General features: G+C 41.4%; 1 protein-coding gene across 2 annotated transcripts in view; it reads right to left on the bottom strand.

Annotated features, from left to right (window-relative positions):
• Positions 1-18,519, bottom strand: part of LOC105916411 (semaphorin-4B) — a 77,347-nt gene that overhangs the window by 40,137 nt on the left and 18,691 nt on the right. For both annotated transcript variants that reach the window (XM_036136251.1, XM_012850932.3), the window contains exon 2: positions 1,761-2,196. In XM_036136251.1, the coding sequence (XP_035992144.1) occupies positions 1,761-1,881 (121 nt within the window). In that variant the 5' untranslated portion in view covers positions 1,882-2,196. The remainder of the gene's footprint in view (positions 1-1,760; positions 2,197-18,519) is intronic.

The raw sequence follows: 18,519 nt of genomic DNA, 5'->3' as shown, positions 1-18,519 counted from the left end.
CATAGTAGCACTTATAAAGAAATCCCTGCGGGAGCAAAACTTGTAACTGCGTGCATTTACAAAGTGTGGGGTTTGTTCCTTGGTTATCTCTCTGAGTTGGCATGTATGCCCCCCAGGCTTTTGAGGTATCCTTCAACACTCCTGTTGGAGCTGTGTTTGTTGTTCTTGCAGGCCTCAGACCTGCAAGCTGTCGTTTTGTGAGGACCTGGGCATTTGTGGAACCCCCCCCCCCCCCCCCCATTGTAGTCTCCAGTTGTCAACTTTCTTACTCTCGTACTCCAGAGCAGACATCTAGAGAATCAGAGGAAACAGCTCTAAGCTGAGTCCCCTTGTTTTACAGAGGTGACATTGATCCATTTCACCTAAATTCTACCCGCCGCTGCAGTTTTCTCTGTTCCAGCTTGCACGCATTTTGGCTGTTAAAGTAGACATGGGTTTAAAGATGGCATCTGTCAGTGAAAAAGCCTCTAAATGGGTCTGACTCGCAAAGGGGCTCGGCCATTTCCATATTTACTGTGAGTTTTCCTTTCATAACAAGCAACCACTCATACAAACACAAAATGACTAAACTGGCATTTACCTTTTGAAATAAACCAGAAACTGTGCCGCTGGCTTGCCTTCTGTAAAAACAGGCAAAGCTTTTCAGGATTAAAACCAGCTACAGTACCAAGTACACTCATCAGCATGGATGCCATATTCTTTTTTGGATGTCCAGTGATTCATTTGAAGCACTCTCTTTTTGGAGTGGTAAGATTATACAACAAAAAAAAAAACCCAAAAACTTTAATACATTTCAAAAACAAGAATTTGGTGCAGATTTTAACCATTTGTCATGGTTGTTCTCCAATCCAGAGTCAAAAACCAGACATATAGGCCCCATTATACACACACACACACGCTACCCCACTGATGTTGCAGAGAAACGCCACACTTGACCCCTGGTCTAGACAAAAACAGTAAAGCTCATTTAAATTGGTTAGTTTTCTTGTACAGACAGCTTTTAAGCAGAGTGCATAGATTTTTAATGGGGTTGAGGTCTGAGCCAACCCAGAAGCTAAAAGTTGCTACATCTGTTCTAGTCCTGCAATAGTTTCAACTATCCAACTGCTTGTTCCAGTCTGTTGGTGGGAGGCGGCTCATGCCCACAGGCAGTAAAACAGACCCACAGCATGACGCTGCCACCACCATTCTTGACAATTGACAGTATTCTCAGCCTTGAAAGTTTCGTTTTACCCTCATCCAAAAATACTCATCATTTTGGCCAAGCTTTTTCCTTTTTTCTATCCTTGAAATAAAACATTTCCCCAGAAGACATTTGTTCAACCCTGTAGAAAATTGCGAGCTTTCATTTGCAGCTTCTTTTTTGAACCGCACCCTCTCTGAGAGGATATTAAACCCGTCCCTCGCTGGACGGCGACGCTGGTGTTCCAGCAATCTCCCTTTTAGGACAGACTTGCAATGGTGGCTCTGGGTAGTTCTTGAACATATTAGCCAGTTTTCTTGCACTTGAAAGTTAAAGTCTAAATGTATTCCTGTAACTTGGGCACAATTTAGTGTTTCAACAGGGTAGCGATCTAAAACATGCATCAATACTAATCCCCCGCCCAAAAAAGAAGAAAAAACATTCAACGCCTTTATTCTGCTTTACTGAGCCTCCTATTTTTGGAGCAGCCGAGCAGGTACAGTAAACCACGTTCAAAAGAACAAAAGGAACTTTAAAAGATAAACCAAAGGGGTTGCAGGTGAAGACATTTACTCACTGTATGGAAAACTGATGCGTGGCGTGACGTCCTCCTCGGGTTCTCTCACTGATTGCAGACCACCGGCCAATAGCAGGGCAGCAGCCACAAAACGCCGGACGGTCATAGCTAATGAGCGCATGGCTGCTGAATTCTTGCACACAGACAAATGCTCAGTTTGCTTTTAGGATTCCCTGGAATTCATTAAGAGCGCCTCTCGACTCCACACAGCTTTATGTTTTCACTCCCATCTTCCTTGCAGGCTGAGAGGGGGGAGTGAACTCGTCCTTGGCTGGATTCTTGCACTCCCAGAGGTCCATACACGCAGGGTTAGCAAGGAGAAAAAAGGAATCCTCTCTGGCTCAACAGCTGCTTGTTTTCTTGTGCTTAAAGCCCCCTTCCGATGGCTCAGCGATAAACTCAGACAAGTGGCCGTTTAGTAAAAGTCATTTTGGATCTGTGGAGAGAAGAGAGATACAGAGAGAGAGAGATGAGTTGTTTATGTCAGATCTGGGAAGATGCTTTGAAAAGATGTTGTACAAGCCAAACTCCAGATCCAGCCGTCAAAGCGTGTAAACAGATACATAAGCAAAGGGAATCCTTGTGTTGGATATTGTGGCTGCAAGAAGCAGGGATTAATCTGAAGGCAACTTTTTTATGACGTTTTCACGTTCAGCCAAAATGTAGATGGATTTTAATTGTCACCAATTCTTTGCATTTTCCTTGAGGTCTATTTAGCTTATGAGCCATTAAATTCAATTTTCTCAAATAACACACAGGAATAAGACTATGCTGCAGGTTTTATAGGAGGTAGTAATTATAAATACAAGAGAATTTTTTACAATATTATCCTCAGTTCTGCATCTAGTTATACCTTGATAGGATTTTTATTTAGCTAAAAAGTGCAATAAAGCACGTTCGTTTGATTGCTAGAACAAAAAACGTGAGTTCTTGTTTTCATGCATGTAAAAAAGTCAAGTACTGAACCTCAGTTTCTCTGTAAAATATCTTTTTAGATTTATTTACATACAATTCATACCAGCTGTAGTACAACCTGGTGATCCAAACATACAACTGAATCCATAAATGATCTGTTATGTAGTGAACTGGTACAGGGAAGAAGTTGTACATACCAACAGAAAATGATCAAGTCATTTATAGAAAGGCTTTCTTTTTGGTAATTACACTTTCAACGACTCCCTGCCAGATGTTTTCAGTTCCTAAATGCGTCAACAAACACCATCTGCTCCGATTTAAAAAGCAATAAATAAAGGTTAGGGCCATATGCTCTGAACCAAGTGGATTATATTGTAATTTTTTTGTTTGTAATTCAAAACCACCAGTTTTATTAAAGAACCTCCACCTTACAGCTGAATTCAATCACCTTTTTCAGGAACGAACCTGCACGTGTTACGGTCCTTGTCGACAAAGTCCGATTTAGAACGGGCAGCCCAGACTTTAAACAATAAAAACCAGTAAAAGCACAATTAATGTGTCTCTATTTTACTGTGTCAGAGCGACCGCTGTTTTCTCAGGCTGAATAAACATTTCGTAAAGTGGAAGTCCCCCCTCCCCCGCCAGTTGCTGCACACTGCTAGGAGGCAGAAAACCTCTTTTGAAAATGAATTTACAAATACGGGGTAAGGACCACACGCACTTCAGCGAACAGAACAGAGCCTGTTTCTACGATAAGTGATAAGTTGGCGTCCCGTCATGCCTGTCACTGGAGCAGCCCATAGTCTATAGGCGGTTTAAAGTCTAGTTTCAAACATAAACACATAGGAGCAGGTGACGTCTCTGGCATCCTTCCAAAGACTCCTTCCTTCAAATATTTACTGTAGCTGGTCAATCCTACAACAGAGTAATGCGAGGGTGTGACCAGGCTGTCTGTCAAGACAGGCTCCTACTGCGGCTTTCCTATTTTAAAAAAAAACAACAACATACAATCAGAAAGAACATAATCTAAAACAACACTGTTTAACAAAAGGAGATTTACAGCCTTTCTGCAACCCGCAGAGCTGTGGTCTGGAGGCCGAGGAACTAAACTTACAGTACCTGAATGTTACTCTATGAACCCCCACCTCCTCTGCCTGGACTAGCAAACCTAAAGGTGAACTGATCAGGACCTCCTGACAGGCAATCCTCAGGATGCTGTTTTTTTTCCTCAGGATTCCCTAAAAAATATATATATATATATAAGTGCTGTAAATTATTTGATAGAGGTAGAAGCTTTAATCAATTACATTTTATTTATATAGTGCTAATTCATGATACATGTCATCTGAAGGCAAATTCAATCAAATTATACAGATTGGTCAAAAATTGTCCTCTCTAAGGAAACCCAGCAGGTTGCATCAAGTCTTGACAAGCAGCATTCACTCCTCATGAAAGAGCGTAGAGCTACAGGGCCAAAAGAGAATGATAGAATTACAAGATTATCCTCGTTTTAATTCAACAAAAGCATATAGCCCCAACTTTCATCCAATTTCTATCAAAGTACATGTTGGATGGGGTGTCTATGACCGCAAACGGTGGTTGATAAATTTAATGAATAGTTGAAAAACATCAAAAATAGATTTTTCAGCATTTAACCTGCTAATCACCAATCAGGGTCGAGCAAGGAAAAACTGACAGATTCAAATCTCTGCATGATTGACCGGTATCTTTCAAAGTAAACGTAAATGTTCCTTTTAACTCTCACATGGCCTTTTCTTGTTTTATATGCAGCTTCAGTGAAGCTAGCTTAGTCTCTGACTTTAACCCCCTACTCCAGTCGTCCCTCTCATGCCTGCTGGGACAACAAGCACAGCAGCTAAATGTGCAACAGGATTCTGTAGGTCCTAAGGTCCCTGGGGTGCACATTTATGCATCTCCTGGGGCCTTTTGAATTTTAATGAAATACTACGGGATGTTCTTCAAAGAGATGCCTAAGATAAAAAAAAATATGCAAAAGCAACTTGGCTATTTGCACAAGACAGTCATCCACAAAGAAGAATCTCAAATCTTCAACACTGATCTTTACCAGCCAGAAGAGATAGTATTGAATATAAAGCTACCTATGTTGTAGTCCCATTAATCACCACAGCCAAACTATTTGTAAGAATAAAAATGCACTAAATACATCAGATTAGGTGATGTTATTAGAACAAACACATAGGATGAGTGTATTTACCCAACCTAAGCTGTTACAGTTCAAGTGACGATGTGTCCAGGATCCAAGAGGACCCATCTGTGTGTTTAGTTAAGGGTCTGCTGCTCCATGTAGTTGTGAAGGATGAACCTGCTGGCATATTGCCTGAAGCTACCGATTCATTAACCTTCTAAACCTCTCTGGAGGCTCCCCATTAATACCTGCATCTGTTCAGAAAGAGACGAGATGCGAGAGACATGCTGGACGTTACACTCAGCCGGGTCACGTCGAGTTCACAGGATAGGGAGCAGCATGAATTCATGCAAGTTGGCCAGCTCCACATGCAAGACAGGGCATCATGTGACCAATGTTTTGTAAAGCGACTTGTCCATCACTCAGTGTTTGGCTTGGATCGCGGCTAGAGAAGCACCAGTCAGGCTTTTCCAAGTGTATTACCTGCTAAATCTGATTCCAAGATTACTCTGATTTATACATCATCTTTTCCCCATTTATAAAATCGGTCTTTCTCAACTTATTCCAGTAAATCCAAAAATGACAGAAACCCTAAAAAAAAAAACCAAGAAAACTAAATATCCTCGTCTTGCCGGACTGTGAAATTTAGCTCTTTCAGTGACTGACCCTTAAAATGGCATTATGTCCCGGGTTCAGATGGCTATTCAATAAGATTTATAGAGCTATTATTTTGTGCAGAAAAGACCTCAGTGGGAGACAGAAAAGCCAGAGACTCCTTGCTGTGTTTGTCATTGTAACTCACGCTTTTAGCGGGCTGCTTAGTGGAGGCGGCAGTACAGGATTGGTTCAGAAGTCAACAAGGGGAAAGGTGGGGGGACGGTGCGAGATCTCCCCAAATCAATTCCTGATTGATGGTGACTGGCCTCTCCTCTCTTTTCAACAGCATTATATTTTATCGAGAAGGCAATTGAGTGTTAGTGTCCCTCTGTGGTGTCGCAGGCTAAGTCCACATCTTTGATGCAGGGGACCCGGGTTTGAATTCCTCTTGCATCAGAAAAGATATCCAGCGCAAGAACTTAAAAGTCCATATGGAATTGCACTGACTTGCTGTGGGGACTCTTGAATATGAGAGTTAAAAGGACCCCCCCCCCCCCCCCCCCCCACACACACACACATACACACTTGTTTAAAGTACATGGTGAGGACCGTGCCTTGTATTCCATTCATCTTCAAGCCTTTATATGGCCCAACCCTAACCTTTACAGGTTTATACCGAACCCTACCCTAATGTTTTTTTAACCCCAACCTAAACCCAACTGACACCTTAGTGCTAGTCTTAAACCCCTAGCCCAGAAGACAATGAGGTCCAAAAAAAGGTCCTCATTTTACATCAAAGTCTTCACTTTACTCGTAAAATTAGCAAACAATGTCGTTGCTCAGCTGCAAGCACAAGAACACACACACGTACACACCATTGCTATCAGTGTAATGAACCTTCTGTATAAGTTCACTCGAGTCTTGCCATATGTAAATCAAATGCCAAATACGCAAAGATGAGACTTTACTTGGGAAAAAAATGACTTGTGAACATCTCTGCCAGAAACTCCATACATTCAGCCATCTAGTCGTAGCAAAGTGGCTCCAATAACCCCATGCCACTATAAATGCATACAGAGACAATTCCTAAATGCACAACAGAAGGAAGTTACTGCAGCAGAAGAGACCGCACCGGGTGACACTTCTCTCAGCTAAGAACAGCAAACTAAGGGCTACAATTTGCGCTGGATCACCACAACCGGACAATAAATTGAAAAAAATAAAATAAAATCATTGCCTGATCTGACAAGTCTCAATTTCAGCTGTGACATTTAGATGGCAGACTTAGAATTTGGTGAAAACATATCTAAACAAATCCTGTCCATTGTTTTGACACTTTTTGTTCAATATTACTTTTTAGTCTGAGTAAAATGTGAGACAAATGTAATGTTGATAGCATGAATGCCATTCCCTTGGCCTTCCATGTGCACATAGGGGGATAGGGTATTCAACAAATAAATAAAAGCAAATGTTGTGAATAAAGTCATCTTAGCCCAAAAGTATTTCTATTTTAGGTCTAGTGAAGAATGGCACCAATTTGGTGAATTTATTCACAGATGGTTAATGTGTCCTGGGACATATTTGCTGCAACAGAGTTATAAGAAAGTGGCCATATGCTTCCCGGACAATGAAAAACAAATTAAGTGGCCGGCTGATGTCCGCGGCACACAAACAATGAACTCTAACAGCGGAGGGACAGCTGAGCCAGAGCGCCACAGTGCAGATTGGAGCTCTGCAGACTGCTCGCAGAACCAAGAAAGCAGACTGCTAAATAAATCACGTCTGGGTTAAAAATAAACTCCGAGAGCCCCCATGCAGCAGCTGAGACTGCGGCGATTGTTTCTCAACCTGGCAGAGCTCATGGTGAATTCATCATCAAAGCAACTGTGAGTTTACCAAAACAGCCGAGCATGAATCAGCACGTCTGGATGACGGGAGCACAGTGAGAACGCCGTTAGACGAAGATGAGGAGCAGATGACTGCAATGACGCAACAGCCTGCAGCTACAGTGCACACCTGCACATTGATGTAGCTCACCACTGACTCTGAACTAGAATGGGATGCAGGATAAGTTTACTAGCAGCCTTAGCAATGATGTGTGTAAAAAAAAAAAAAAGCCCTCTGAAGTAGTAGCACGATCTTACCACAATCTTTTTAAACCAATCTTTATTTTAGTACATTTAGAGAGGAAAATAAAAAGATTCACATTTTTAGAACTATTTCTTTTAACAATATTACCAGTAATGTAATTCTTAGCACTGTGGCCCTAGGGCAAGAAGGTCTTGGGTGCAAAGCCCAGATAGTAGTTAGGTTATTCTTTAGTGAGAATTGGAGGACATTTTGATATCATTATGTAAGCAAAGTTGGTATAACAAGTATTGCCAATCACGACAAACATCCAAACAGAAATCCAACTATTAGGATTGCCTTCAACTGTTCTAGTTAATTGAAACACCACTAGTTTTTTTATGTCCTATTTTCTATCTACATTTTATTCCTACTTGCTTTTATTCTGTTTTATTTTGCTATATTTTAATCATGTAAAACACTTTGCATTGTCTTTGTACTGAATTGTGCTATATATTTAAATTTGCTTTGCCTTGCCTATTAGCAGTAAAAATTAATGCAGATCTTCATTTTGTCCTTAATTACACTATAGCATTAGGGAGGTTGTATCTATGGAAGTGATGCAATTAATCCAAATCACTGGATGTGGTAGTATGCAGGGCGACTGCCAATTGATCTGGTAAGTTTCTGACCTTCAAACTAAGAAATTCTCCATCAGCACAAGTAAAGATTATCACATGTGGGTACTTAAACCAGTTGGTAGCACTGTTGCCTCGCATCAAGAAGGTCTGGGGTTTGAACCCTGGTTCAGAGTCTTTCTGCAGGGAGAACCCGCAGGGGTGGGTTCTCTCCAGGTATTCCAGCTTTCAAGACACTTCACCTGCATTGGTGGTCAGAAGTTTCGGTGGTGCCGATGTGTGGCAGCCTCGCTTCTGTCAGTCTGCCCCAGGGCAGCTGTGGCTACTAACATAGCTCACCACCGTCAGGGTGTGAATGTGCGTGTGAACGGGTGAATGACGGACTGTAGTGTAAAGAGCTTTAGGGTTGTCAGACTTGATAAAGCGCTGTAGAAGTACTTATTTTGAAATAAAATAAGATTCAGGTTTAGATTTTTTTTAAAAATCTTCCCTGGAAGATTATGCTGCAGCGACGCAAGTCTTTACCGGGGATGTTTGCATCTATATGTTGGAGTTCTCCAAATTCTGGCCCAACTATATTAGGTTCACACGGTCACCCTGTCAGTGTGAAGTCAACACTTGCAAAGCTGCAAAACGTCTGTGGAAAGTTAGAAAACAGGAAGTCTACACTGAGTAATGCTTGAGATGCTGAGTGCAGCGGAGCTAAATGGGCTCATTGCTTTCTTTACTAAAAGGTATATCAGGCATCAATCTCCAGGATATCCTCCAACCAGGGTCCTAGGGTGTTTTTTTTTTTAAAATACGGCTTACATTCACAAAAAAGAACAAAGGCAGAGCAAAAAGGAAAATCTTGTTTTCACTTTCCCCACATTGCAGGAAATGAAACTCTTAAAGATCATATCACAACAAAGTTATCAGCTACAATCCACTTTCAATTCCCAATCTTCATTACACCCTGAGACGAAAAACGAAAAAAAAAAAAAATACAAGATGTAACATATCCAGAGAAAAATATTCGCTCTCCAATTTCACTTTTGCCCTGCAGGTAGAACTTTGACTTGGATCTGAAACCGACGGAGGCCTCTGTGTCGGCGTGCAGCAAATAAAGGAAAATGTGGAAACCTGCATACACGCGTCAACCTTTGTGTAATTCTGAAGCGATACAGGCTGGAGGTTCAGAGTCCTGATGCCTGAAGGCAAAAACTGCCTCTGAAGACACAAATATGTACAAATTGCTTCGAACACAGCAGTCTTCACCGCTAATCAGTGGGCAATTATTTAACATACCACAATTCATCTCCGCATCTTTCCCCCCTTCAATCTATTGGGACATTAGTTCCAGGACACAACAGGATGTGGCATCAAATATTAATTAAAAAAAATGAAACCGAGGACTTAGAAATTCATTTAAATAATCAATTATTCATGAGTGGGATCCCCGATTGATTTCATGAAGCAGACGACTTCCCATGCATGTACCATTAATTACTCACACAGTTATCTTTGTGATGATGTCTGGCTGGAATGCATCCAGCTGTGGCATGTCCCAGGAACATTTGGGCACATGGAGATGATGAGGTTCCAATAAATTGGTTCTGATAATGAAGCAGAATGCAAGTGGTAATCTGAAAGCCTTTGCATTTAGGCTAGAACTCAGCTTCCTGTGATGAAATACCGAGTGGCGGTTCAACTTGCCACCAAGCCGAGGCAAATTTAAATCCAAAATTATTTTCCTTCTTAAACTGACAGAAAATTAAATGAGGAGGTGTGTGCGCGCTGCAAATGTGGCTAAATTTACTGAATTGAAAGTTTTAAAGAACAGAAAATGCTGAAAAAAAGACAGTCCAGTAGAAACAGAGCCACAAAAAGAAATATCTGCAGGCATTTCCATCGATCAGGCATAACATTATGACCGGTCAGGGGAAGGAATGATCTGACCATTTCTTCACTATGACACCTATTAGAGGGATGTAGGAGGCAACAAGTGAAAATTTTTTTGTACTCAAAGTTGATGTGTTCGAAACAGAACAAAAAAAAAAAAAAAACAGGCATGTGTATCACTTTGAGGAAGTTCGGGCCAAATGCCTGGGTTAGAGCATCTGCATTACTGCAACTCTTGTGGGCTGTTCTTACTCTGTAGTGGTCAGCATCCATCACAAGCGGTACGAGAAGGGAACGGTGGCGAGCGGGTGACACGGTCATTGATTCATGTGGGGAGCGAAGGCTGGTCTGTGTGGTCCGACCCGGCAGACTGACAAGCTCTAATTGGTTGCAAAAGTTAATGGTTCTGTTTGAAATGGGTCGAAACGCACAGTGCTATGCGGTTTGTTGCCAAACCAGTCGGTGTGCCCCTGCTGAACCCGGCCATTGCCAAAAGTGGCAGCATTGAGAGCCGGAAGAAGGCGGCCTGATCTGATTAACTGATCTATGCAATTTGGAAAGATGTCAAGCCGGCAGATGTGGCGTGATGGTTTGGCCAACGTTCTGCCCGTTAGACCTTGTTGCACACCATGTACCGGTTCGTGGGAATCCATGATGATTCTAACCTTTTTTTGTGCCCTTCCAGAGCAAAATATGGTCCAGGATTGATTTGAGTAGCACAACAACATGTTTTAGGTGTTTATTAGTCCTGCACAATCTCCACATCGCAACCCAATCGAACATCTCAGGGACAAGTCTAATCCATGGAGGAGGCAGATCACAACTTCTAATTTAAAAAGGATTTGCTTCTAAAATGCTGGGGGCAGATATTACAGCATACAGCTGGTGGTCTGGAGAAGTCCTTGTCTTGTCAAGGCTGGTAGTCATAATGTTATGCCAGATTGGTGTTCATGCTTAAAATGGGCAGCAAGAAAGCAGCTTTCACACATTTAGGTTCAGAGATGAGTCCTCAGTCTATATAACCCATAAAATACATTTCCCTGATTGTAAGAACAAAAGTGAATGTTTTATATTTTGCTTATTTGTTTTGGTGGCATAGGTGTTCAGATTTTCCTTCACCTCAGGTGATTGCTTATGGGGTTGTGGTCCCATGTTATGTAGCGGATACGGGCAGACTCAAGTTGGGTAAGGGTCATTCATACACTGCAAAAACAGAACTAAAAATAGGTAAAATTTTCTTGAAATGAATGCATTTGTCCTTGATATGAGCAGGAAAATAAGAATGGAAAGAGTAATTTTACCCCTAAAATAAGTTAATTAGATATACTGCACTTGAAATTTCGTTCTGTACGCACTCTGTACATACAAAATGACAAATAAAGGTTTCTAAGTCTACTTTATTTGTCATTTTGTATGTACAGAGTGCATACAGAATGAAATTTCATTGCGTACAGCTTGTAAATTACAGTATAAAGTGCAGCGGTGATTAAAAAATAAACAACTGAAATGTAAACAATGCAGGGGAAAGATACAGTGTGCAATCACAGTGTGCAGGAGAATATTTAAACCATTTGTATGTGCAGAAAAGGCACTTGTGCAAAAATGCATTTAGAACCTAAAAGTTCGGCAGCATTTGTAATGCTAGATAGAGATGAGTTCTTCCTATTTTAAGTGCAAAAATCTTATTCCATTGGCAGATAATCGTATTTACCTACTCAAATAAAGTACGAATACACTAAATTCAAGAATTTTTTTACTTTTTTTTTGTTCTGTTTTTGCAGTGTAATCGTCATAATCAGCGTAAGCCTTAGTCCCCGTTTTTCTTTATCATCGTCATTCTAGGTCATTATTTGGACGTCATTTTGCTTTATTTTTCAGGGTCGATCATAAGTGTATTGGTTTTGATTAAGCATTGTCATAACTTTGGAACATAAACTAGATGAGTGAGGCTCATCATGGCTTCTTGCAGATGCGTCACAGTGTAAAAACCCACTCAGCCAGCAGCGGCTATGTTGTTGGATGGAAGTCGCTACACTGATAACGCAGCACAAGATCTTCTAATGTAATCTGAAATCCATTTTTCTGTCCTTTGGAGAGCGCATAAGTGCATCTGCTGGCTGATCCGTTTGCCTTATAGGGTTTCCTTTTATGCTACTATGATAATAAATATGCTCCTCGTGACCTAAATAGTTACCTATGGCAGGAAGGCTTCTTCATGCTCAGCAACGGGACTGACCGGAGAGAGTGCTTCTTGCAAGATGTGACAAACCAAAAGGCGCACTACTCCCAGCGTAATCTGCTGTCCAATAGGCTCAGAGGAACATTCAAACTGCCTTTAACATCAGAGCCCGGCTTTTCCACGCAGGAAGTGGCAATTATCATTTCAAAACGAGCGAGTGAAACAGAGCTGGCGGAGGAGATAAGTGCTGGAAGGAGAGCCGGGGTCACCTTTTTTCCTCTGATACAGACGTGCCCTTGCCTCAAATTATTCGAGCCTGACGGGGGAACAGTGGGACGCCGCTGCCTGAGAAACTTTTAAAGCGTCAATAATGAGCCGTGCGTCAGACTCAAAGCCGTGTGATAGGAACCCGCTTACAGAAACTGCCGAGGCCTCTATGGATGTGAAAAGAAAATATATTTATAGCTCTGGAATATAATGGCCATTAGACTACAGTAAAAGTCTACAGGAAAACAGATTACACTAATCCCCTTTTGTTTGTTTTTTCTGTGCTTGTTGGTTTAAAAGCTTTCCACAATTACAACCCAATGACCTATTTAAGCCTAATGAAGTTCCCTGACCAATCAGGAAGTCCCTCTGATTAGAGAGCAACGTTTTAGCTTTGGGTGGGAACATCCTCAAAAAAAGTAAATAATAGGGAACTGAAAATCATCTTGATTCAGGCTCAACAGCTGTGAAAGATCTGAATGAAAGGTCGACTGTTGCTTTGTGAGCAACAACAAACGGCTGTCAAACGGGACGACGTCTCACTCGTCCACAGGGCTGGTAATGATGTCAGGGAAGGCTGCGGACAAACTCTGTAGCGTGACAAAGGACAGTTGAAGATTTATAGTGGCGTAATCGCACAATGGAGGCCTTTGTAAGGTCTAGGAAACCTGCTGTGTGAGCATCACAGTTCATCTGCTAATTACAACATCAAACCCAAAGAGGTTGGCTGTCTGTAGCAAACTATTCATCTCATGACTCGCACGTCAAGTTGTGTGTGTATGTGGGGTGGGGGGGGGGGGGGCATTAATCCCTGTGGTTACACCGACATGAGAACTCATTTCTTGACGCGATCTGACAGGCAGGGCAATGGGATTTAAAAGCGTATCAGATGACTGTATTACCGACTCTGATCCCAGTTTGCCCCCCGCCGGCCTCCGAAAAGTTGCACGCCAACTCTGCGCTCAGGTTTAAATTTCCATGATCGCGACCGCAAGTCTGTTCACGTAGCTCGTTCCAAGTGGGAACATGACACAGTTGGGTTGAGTCCTTTGACAGCTCCGCAGCCCGAAGGCGGTTGACTGTTCACCCTCAGCAGAGGTGTCGGCTTTAGCAGAGCGCATCGGGCTCGTCCACATCAACAGTTGGGGCTTTTCAGCCATTGGTCCTCATGTTAATCACCAAAACACTGGACAGATGCTGTGCTATAAAAAAATAATAATAAAAGAAAAAGAAAAAGAAATAAAATAAGCAGCATTTTCTGCCCTTGGATGTTTTTTTCCCCCAGTTCAAATAGAATTTTATATAAAAATCGGACAAATGTTGCCTGGAAAAATACAAAATGCATTGTTTTAAAAGAAAGAAAGAAAGAAAGAAAAAAAGAAAGAAAGAAAGAAAATAAAAATACAATAAAACAAAAAAAAAGTCTCACAGACCAACCTGGCTCTATAAAAAAAAATAAAAAAAAAAAAATAGTAATTTCTCCTAAACTGGTTGCTCCATCATCTGCCACCACACGTTTGTACTGACTGGAAATCAGTATTTTACGTCACCGTTTCTCAGTCTTGCAACACTGGAGAGTTTTAGAGCCCAACACCGTTTTATGATAATGCCAAAAAAAACTCTATCAAAACGTCAGACATTCTGGCGGTGAGCAGAATTCATGATTCTATCATTTATAGTGGTGCAGGTCATGAAGCAGCGAAGCAGTCTCAGACCATCACACTACCACCACCGTGTCTGTTCATTTGATGTTGTTGCGCTTTCAGCCAAGTGGAATATAACATCAGATTGTACATTGTAAACCACAAAGAAATGTGAGCAGTAACAGCATTATATAGCGGTGTTCTCTGGATGTTCATTTTATTTCTGTTAATAAAATCTTGAACTTGAAGCGAACACTTGGATAGGCTGCCAATGTGCTTCAAGAGGGATTTTGGAAGCAGACCAATCCGGGGAACGTTCACCACTGTTCCATGTTTGTGGAAAGAGGTTCTCATTGCAGTTCCCTGGAGACCCAAAACAGTGGAAATGGTTCTGTAACCTGTCCAGAATGACTGACATGGTTCATGTGTCCTTGAATGTCTTAAGCTCGGGTCAAGCTGTGTGCCTTTTTGGGAAACTTTAGCCTACTTCCTGTTGTCAGACAAGTTCTATTTAAGGGATTCATACACTTTACAGTACTCAGACATGTGTTTTACTAGTGAAGTGTAGTTAGTCCTAAGTAAATTATGATTTAACAAGAGGGAAGATTGCCTTTTTCCATATAGTATAAAATGGGGTTGATTTAGAAATTTGCTCTGTAATAAATTTTTAAAAATTGTTTTATATTTTTTCAGGGTAAAATTTTGTTTATGATTTGAAACTTTTATGTATGAACAAAAAGGGGGGGAGGTAAGGGGGCTTTTTCAGAAGTTTGTAATTGCATTTCAAAAATTCAATATAATGAGTTTGCAAACTGCCTTGAGATGACGTGTTGGGAATCGGCGCTATATATATAAAATTGAATTGAGTTTGTCAACTAAGAGCCTGTGTGTAAAAAAACTGTAAAGAAGGTAGATTAAAGAAAAACAAACTGGCTCACATTTCTTGAGAAGATCCCCCTCCCCCTTCTACTTTTTTCTTAGGAAAAAAAACAAAACACCATCTCCCCCATATTTCCATCAGATTTCTGGAGAATCTCCATGCCTGGTGGCATAACCAACTCATTGTGGCTGCACAGACCTGTTATGATGTGAGTCATATGATATATTGATGCACATCTCTGTGGGTGAAATCCCTCAGCCAGATCCAGCTTTCACTCGTGCCAACAGGTGTCCTTGTGCAATTTCATGACACTGTAATCTGAGTATGAAATCAGTTCAAAGGCTTCAAAAGGACCACCAGGAGATAAAGACCACAAAACAGGGACTACAACATGCTATTTTCTATGCTGTAAAAAAAAAAAGTCAGAGACACTTTGGTGGCTGCTTACTTCTTAAAGGTGGCGTTTTAAATGCAGCACATGCTTTCTGCGTGTGCACAAGATAAGCCAAACCAGGAAAAAAAAGGGAACTACAAAGGAACAACAAAACTGATCCAGTGTAAGAAGATACTCTGCTGCTCTTCCACCGGCACGAACACCGACCGTCGAAAGCGTCAGCCGTCAACAACTGAGCTCTGCACACCGCAAACCTGGTCTTTGCGGAGGAGCAGTAAGGAGAACTCCTGGAAGACCCGTTTGTCACAACCCACCTAGTGGACACGGCAAACAGGTGGAAGAAGATGACGCTCTGCTCAGATGAGAACAAACTTTTTGTTCTGCGTGCAAAATGCTATGGAGGGAAAGGAACACTGCACACACACACACACACACACACACACACACACACACAAAAACCTGAACACATCTTCCATTTGGGAAACATGGTGGTGGCAGAATCACGCTTTGGGGATACCTTCATCAGCAGTGACAGGGAAGATAGTCAGAGTTGGTGGTGGGATGCATGGAGCTATATATGGGGCGTTGCAGGAACACTGCAAAAACAAAACTAGAAATAAGTAAAATATTCTTAAAATTAATGTATTTGTCCTTGATTTGAGCAGGTAAATACGATGATTTGTCAATGGAATAAGATTTTTGCACTTAAAATAGGAACAATTCATCTCCATCATCTTATTTAAAGTGCAGGATGTCTAATTATCTTATTTTAGGGGTAAAAATACTCATTCCATTGGCAGATCACCTTATTTACCTGCCCAAATAAAGAATAAATACACTAACTTTAAGAACATTTTACTTATTTTTAGATCCGTTTTTGCAGTGAAGGAAACCTGCTGAAGTCAGCAGAACTTCCGGGGAGTAAAAGACCCCAAACATACAGTCAGATCTACAATAGGAATGGTTCCAATCGAGCCTATTCATGTGATGTTCAAAGAGCTCTTTTTAGTTCTTGCAAAATGAGCAAAAATGTCTTTCTAGATGAGCAAAACTGGCCATGACAAACCCCGAAATTCTTAATAGCTGTAAATAAAGCAAAGCCATTGACTGAGGGGGTTCATTTCTATTGTTCACTACTATTTATTTCCACTTGTAAAAAAATAAATTAATTCAAAACCATTTACCCCTTTCCCTCCGCCTCACAAATAAAGTGCCAATTTGGGTCAATGTATGACATAAAATTACAATAAAAGGCTGGAGGTTTGTGGTTGTTAAAATGTTTAAGGGGTATGGATACTATTGGAAATCATCAGCAAAGTCTCAAAGAATAAAAAGAAGACAGGAAAAGAAAACTTGGGCTTTCCTTCGAAACAACCGAAGGAGAACCGGGGAGCTGTTAAACCTCTCTCAGGAGAAGAGGCAGTTACGCAACACGTTTCCATCCACAGACAGCCGCCTCAGTGAGGAGCTCCTGCGGGCCGCTGCATGGTGCACCCTGTGTCCAACCTTAAACACAGACAGGCGATGTAAACGCACCGTCACTGGAAACCGGAGAGCTTCTGTGTGGCCTGGAGCCCAGCTTCCAACCACTGTAACTGTCAATACTCACTTATATCAAGATAAACGGCAATTCCCATTCCTCCAACGTCTAGCACATTGTTACTGAAGAAATACAGCAGAACTAAAAGGATTACTGCTCCACACCTCCACTGATTTTACAGTTTCAAACGCAATAAAGTAAAACACAATAAAGCCCCAGTCTGGGTTGTACAAGTAAAACTAATTTATTCATTGCTACCAAACTCTATAAGCTTTAGCATCTCAGCCACTAAAACAATAAGCAAAAATACTGCACCATGTGGACATTAAAAAGAAATTAAAGTCTATTCAACTGGCCAAATATGTTAGAAATATACAGTGTGAATGCACGCCTGCCACTCAAAACATATACCCAATATTGCTTCTATGTAGTCCTTCATGATTGCGATGTTGCACACACTGGTATTACCATGATGATTGTTATTAAATATCCTGTACAGCTTCAGCTATGAAATGTGCCAAAGTAAAAGCTTCAATACTACAGTGCCCTACAGAAGTATTTAAACCCCTTGAACTTTCCTCCATTTTCTCACAACAAATAGGGACTGAGACAAGGAAATCGTTTGCAGCATTCATTTATATCTTTTTTATATAATTTTTCTGGTTTTTTTGTGGCAGTAGTGGCTCGTTTTTCCAAAGTAGACTGACAGGAAAGGCTGTTAGACCTACGGTAAAAGGACCTCCAACCAGAATCTAACCTGGGTCAGCCTCATCGAGGTCTACCCCTCACTACCCCTGCGCTATCGGTGCATGCCGGTTTGTTTGTATTTTGCCTCCTGAGTGGAAACGTCTTTTTGGCACCAGGTTTTCCTCCATGAAGAGACTGAACATTTTGCCCATTCTTCTTCAGATTCTTCGTTGGCGATTTTTAATGTCTTGCCACAGATTCTTAATTAGATGTGGATTTGACTGAGCCCAATCTAGCAAATGAACATGCTTTGATCTAAACCACCTCTTTGTAGCTTTGGCTGTATTTTTTTTAGGTTAGTTGTTCAACTGGACGGTTCAACTCCACCTCAGTTCCTACCCCACAGCATGATGTTGTGGCCTCCATGTATCAGCATGGGAATATTGTGATCAGATTGATGTTGAGTGCTAGTTTACACTCAATCAGAGCTTTGTTCGTAGGCCAAAAGGCTACATACATTCTGGTGTCATCTGACCAGAACACCTCATATTTGCGGTGCCATCTTCAAGACTTGTAGCAAGCTGCAAAAGGACTTACTTCCCATTTCAACAATGGCTTTTTTTGGTGGCCACTCTTTCATGAAGGTCAGATTTATGGAGTGCTCAACTAACAATTGTCTTGTTGGGAGATTCACATGAGCTGTGAACCTCTGCAGCTCCTCCAGAGCCTCCAGGAGTCTCCTGGCTAGTTCTCGGATCAATGCTCTCCCTGCTCAGCCTTCATGTCTGGGTAGGCCTTCACAGGACACGCCGAGAGTAAATTACACTGAGGGGGACTTTATATATAGGTGAAAACTGAAAGCAACTGGTTAAGCTGGCTTTTATTTAGGGTGAACTAAAGTCCA

Source organism: Fundulus heteroclitus, chromosome 4 (assembly GCF_011125445.2).
Source record: "Fundulus heteroclitus isolate FHET01 chromosome 4, MU-UCD_Fhet_4.1, whole genome shotgun sequence".
Classification (NCBI taxonomy): Eukaryota; Metazoa; Chordata; class Actinopteri; order Cyprinodontiformes; family Fundulidae; genus Fundulus; species Fundulus heteroclitus.
Note: the sequence above shows the minus strand (reverse complement) of the source record. Positions and strands in the feature narration are given on the sequence as shown.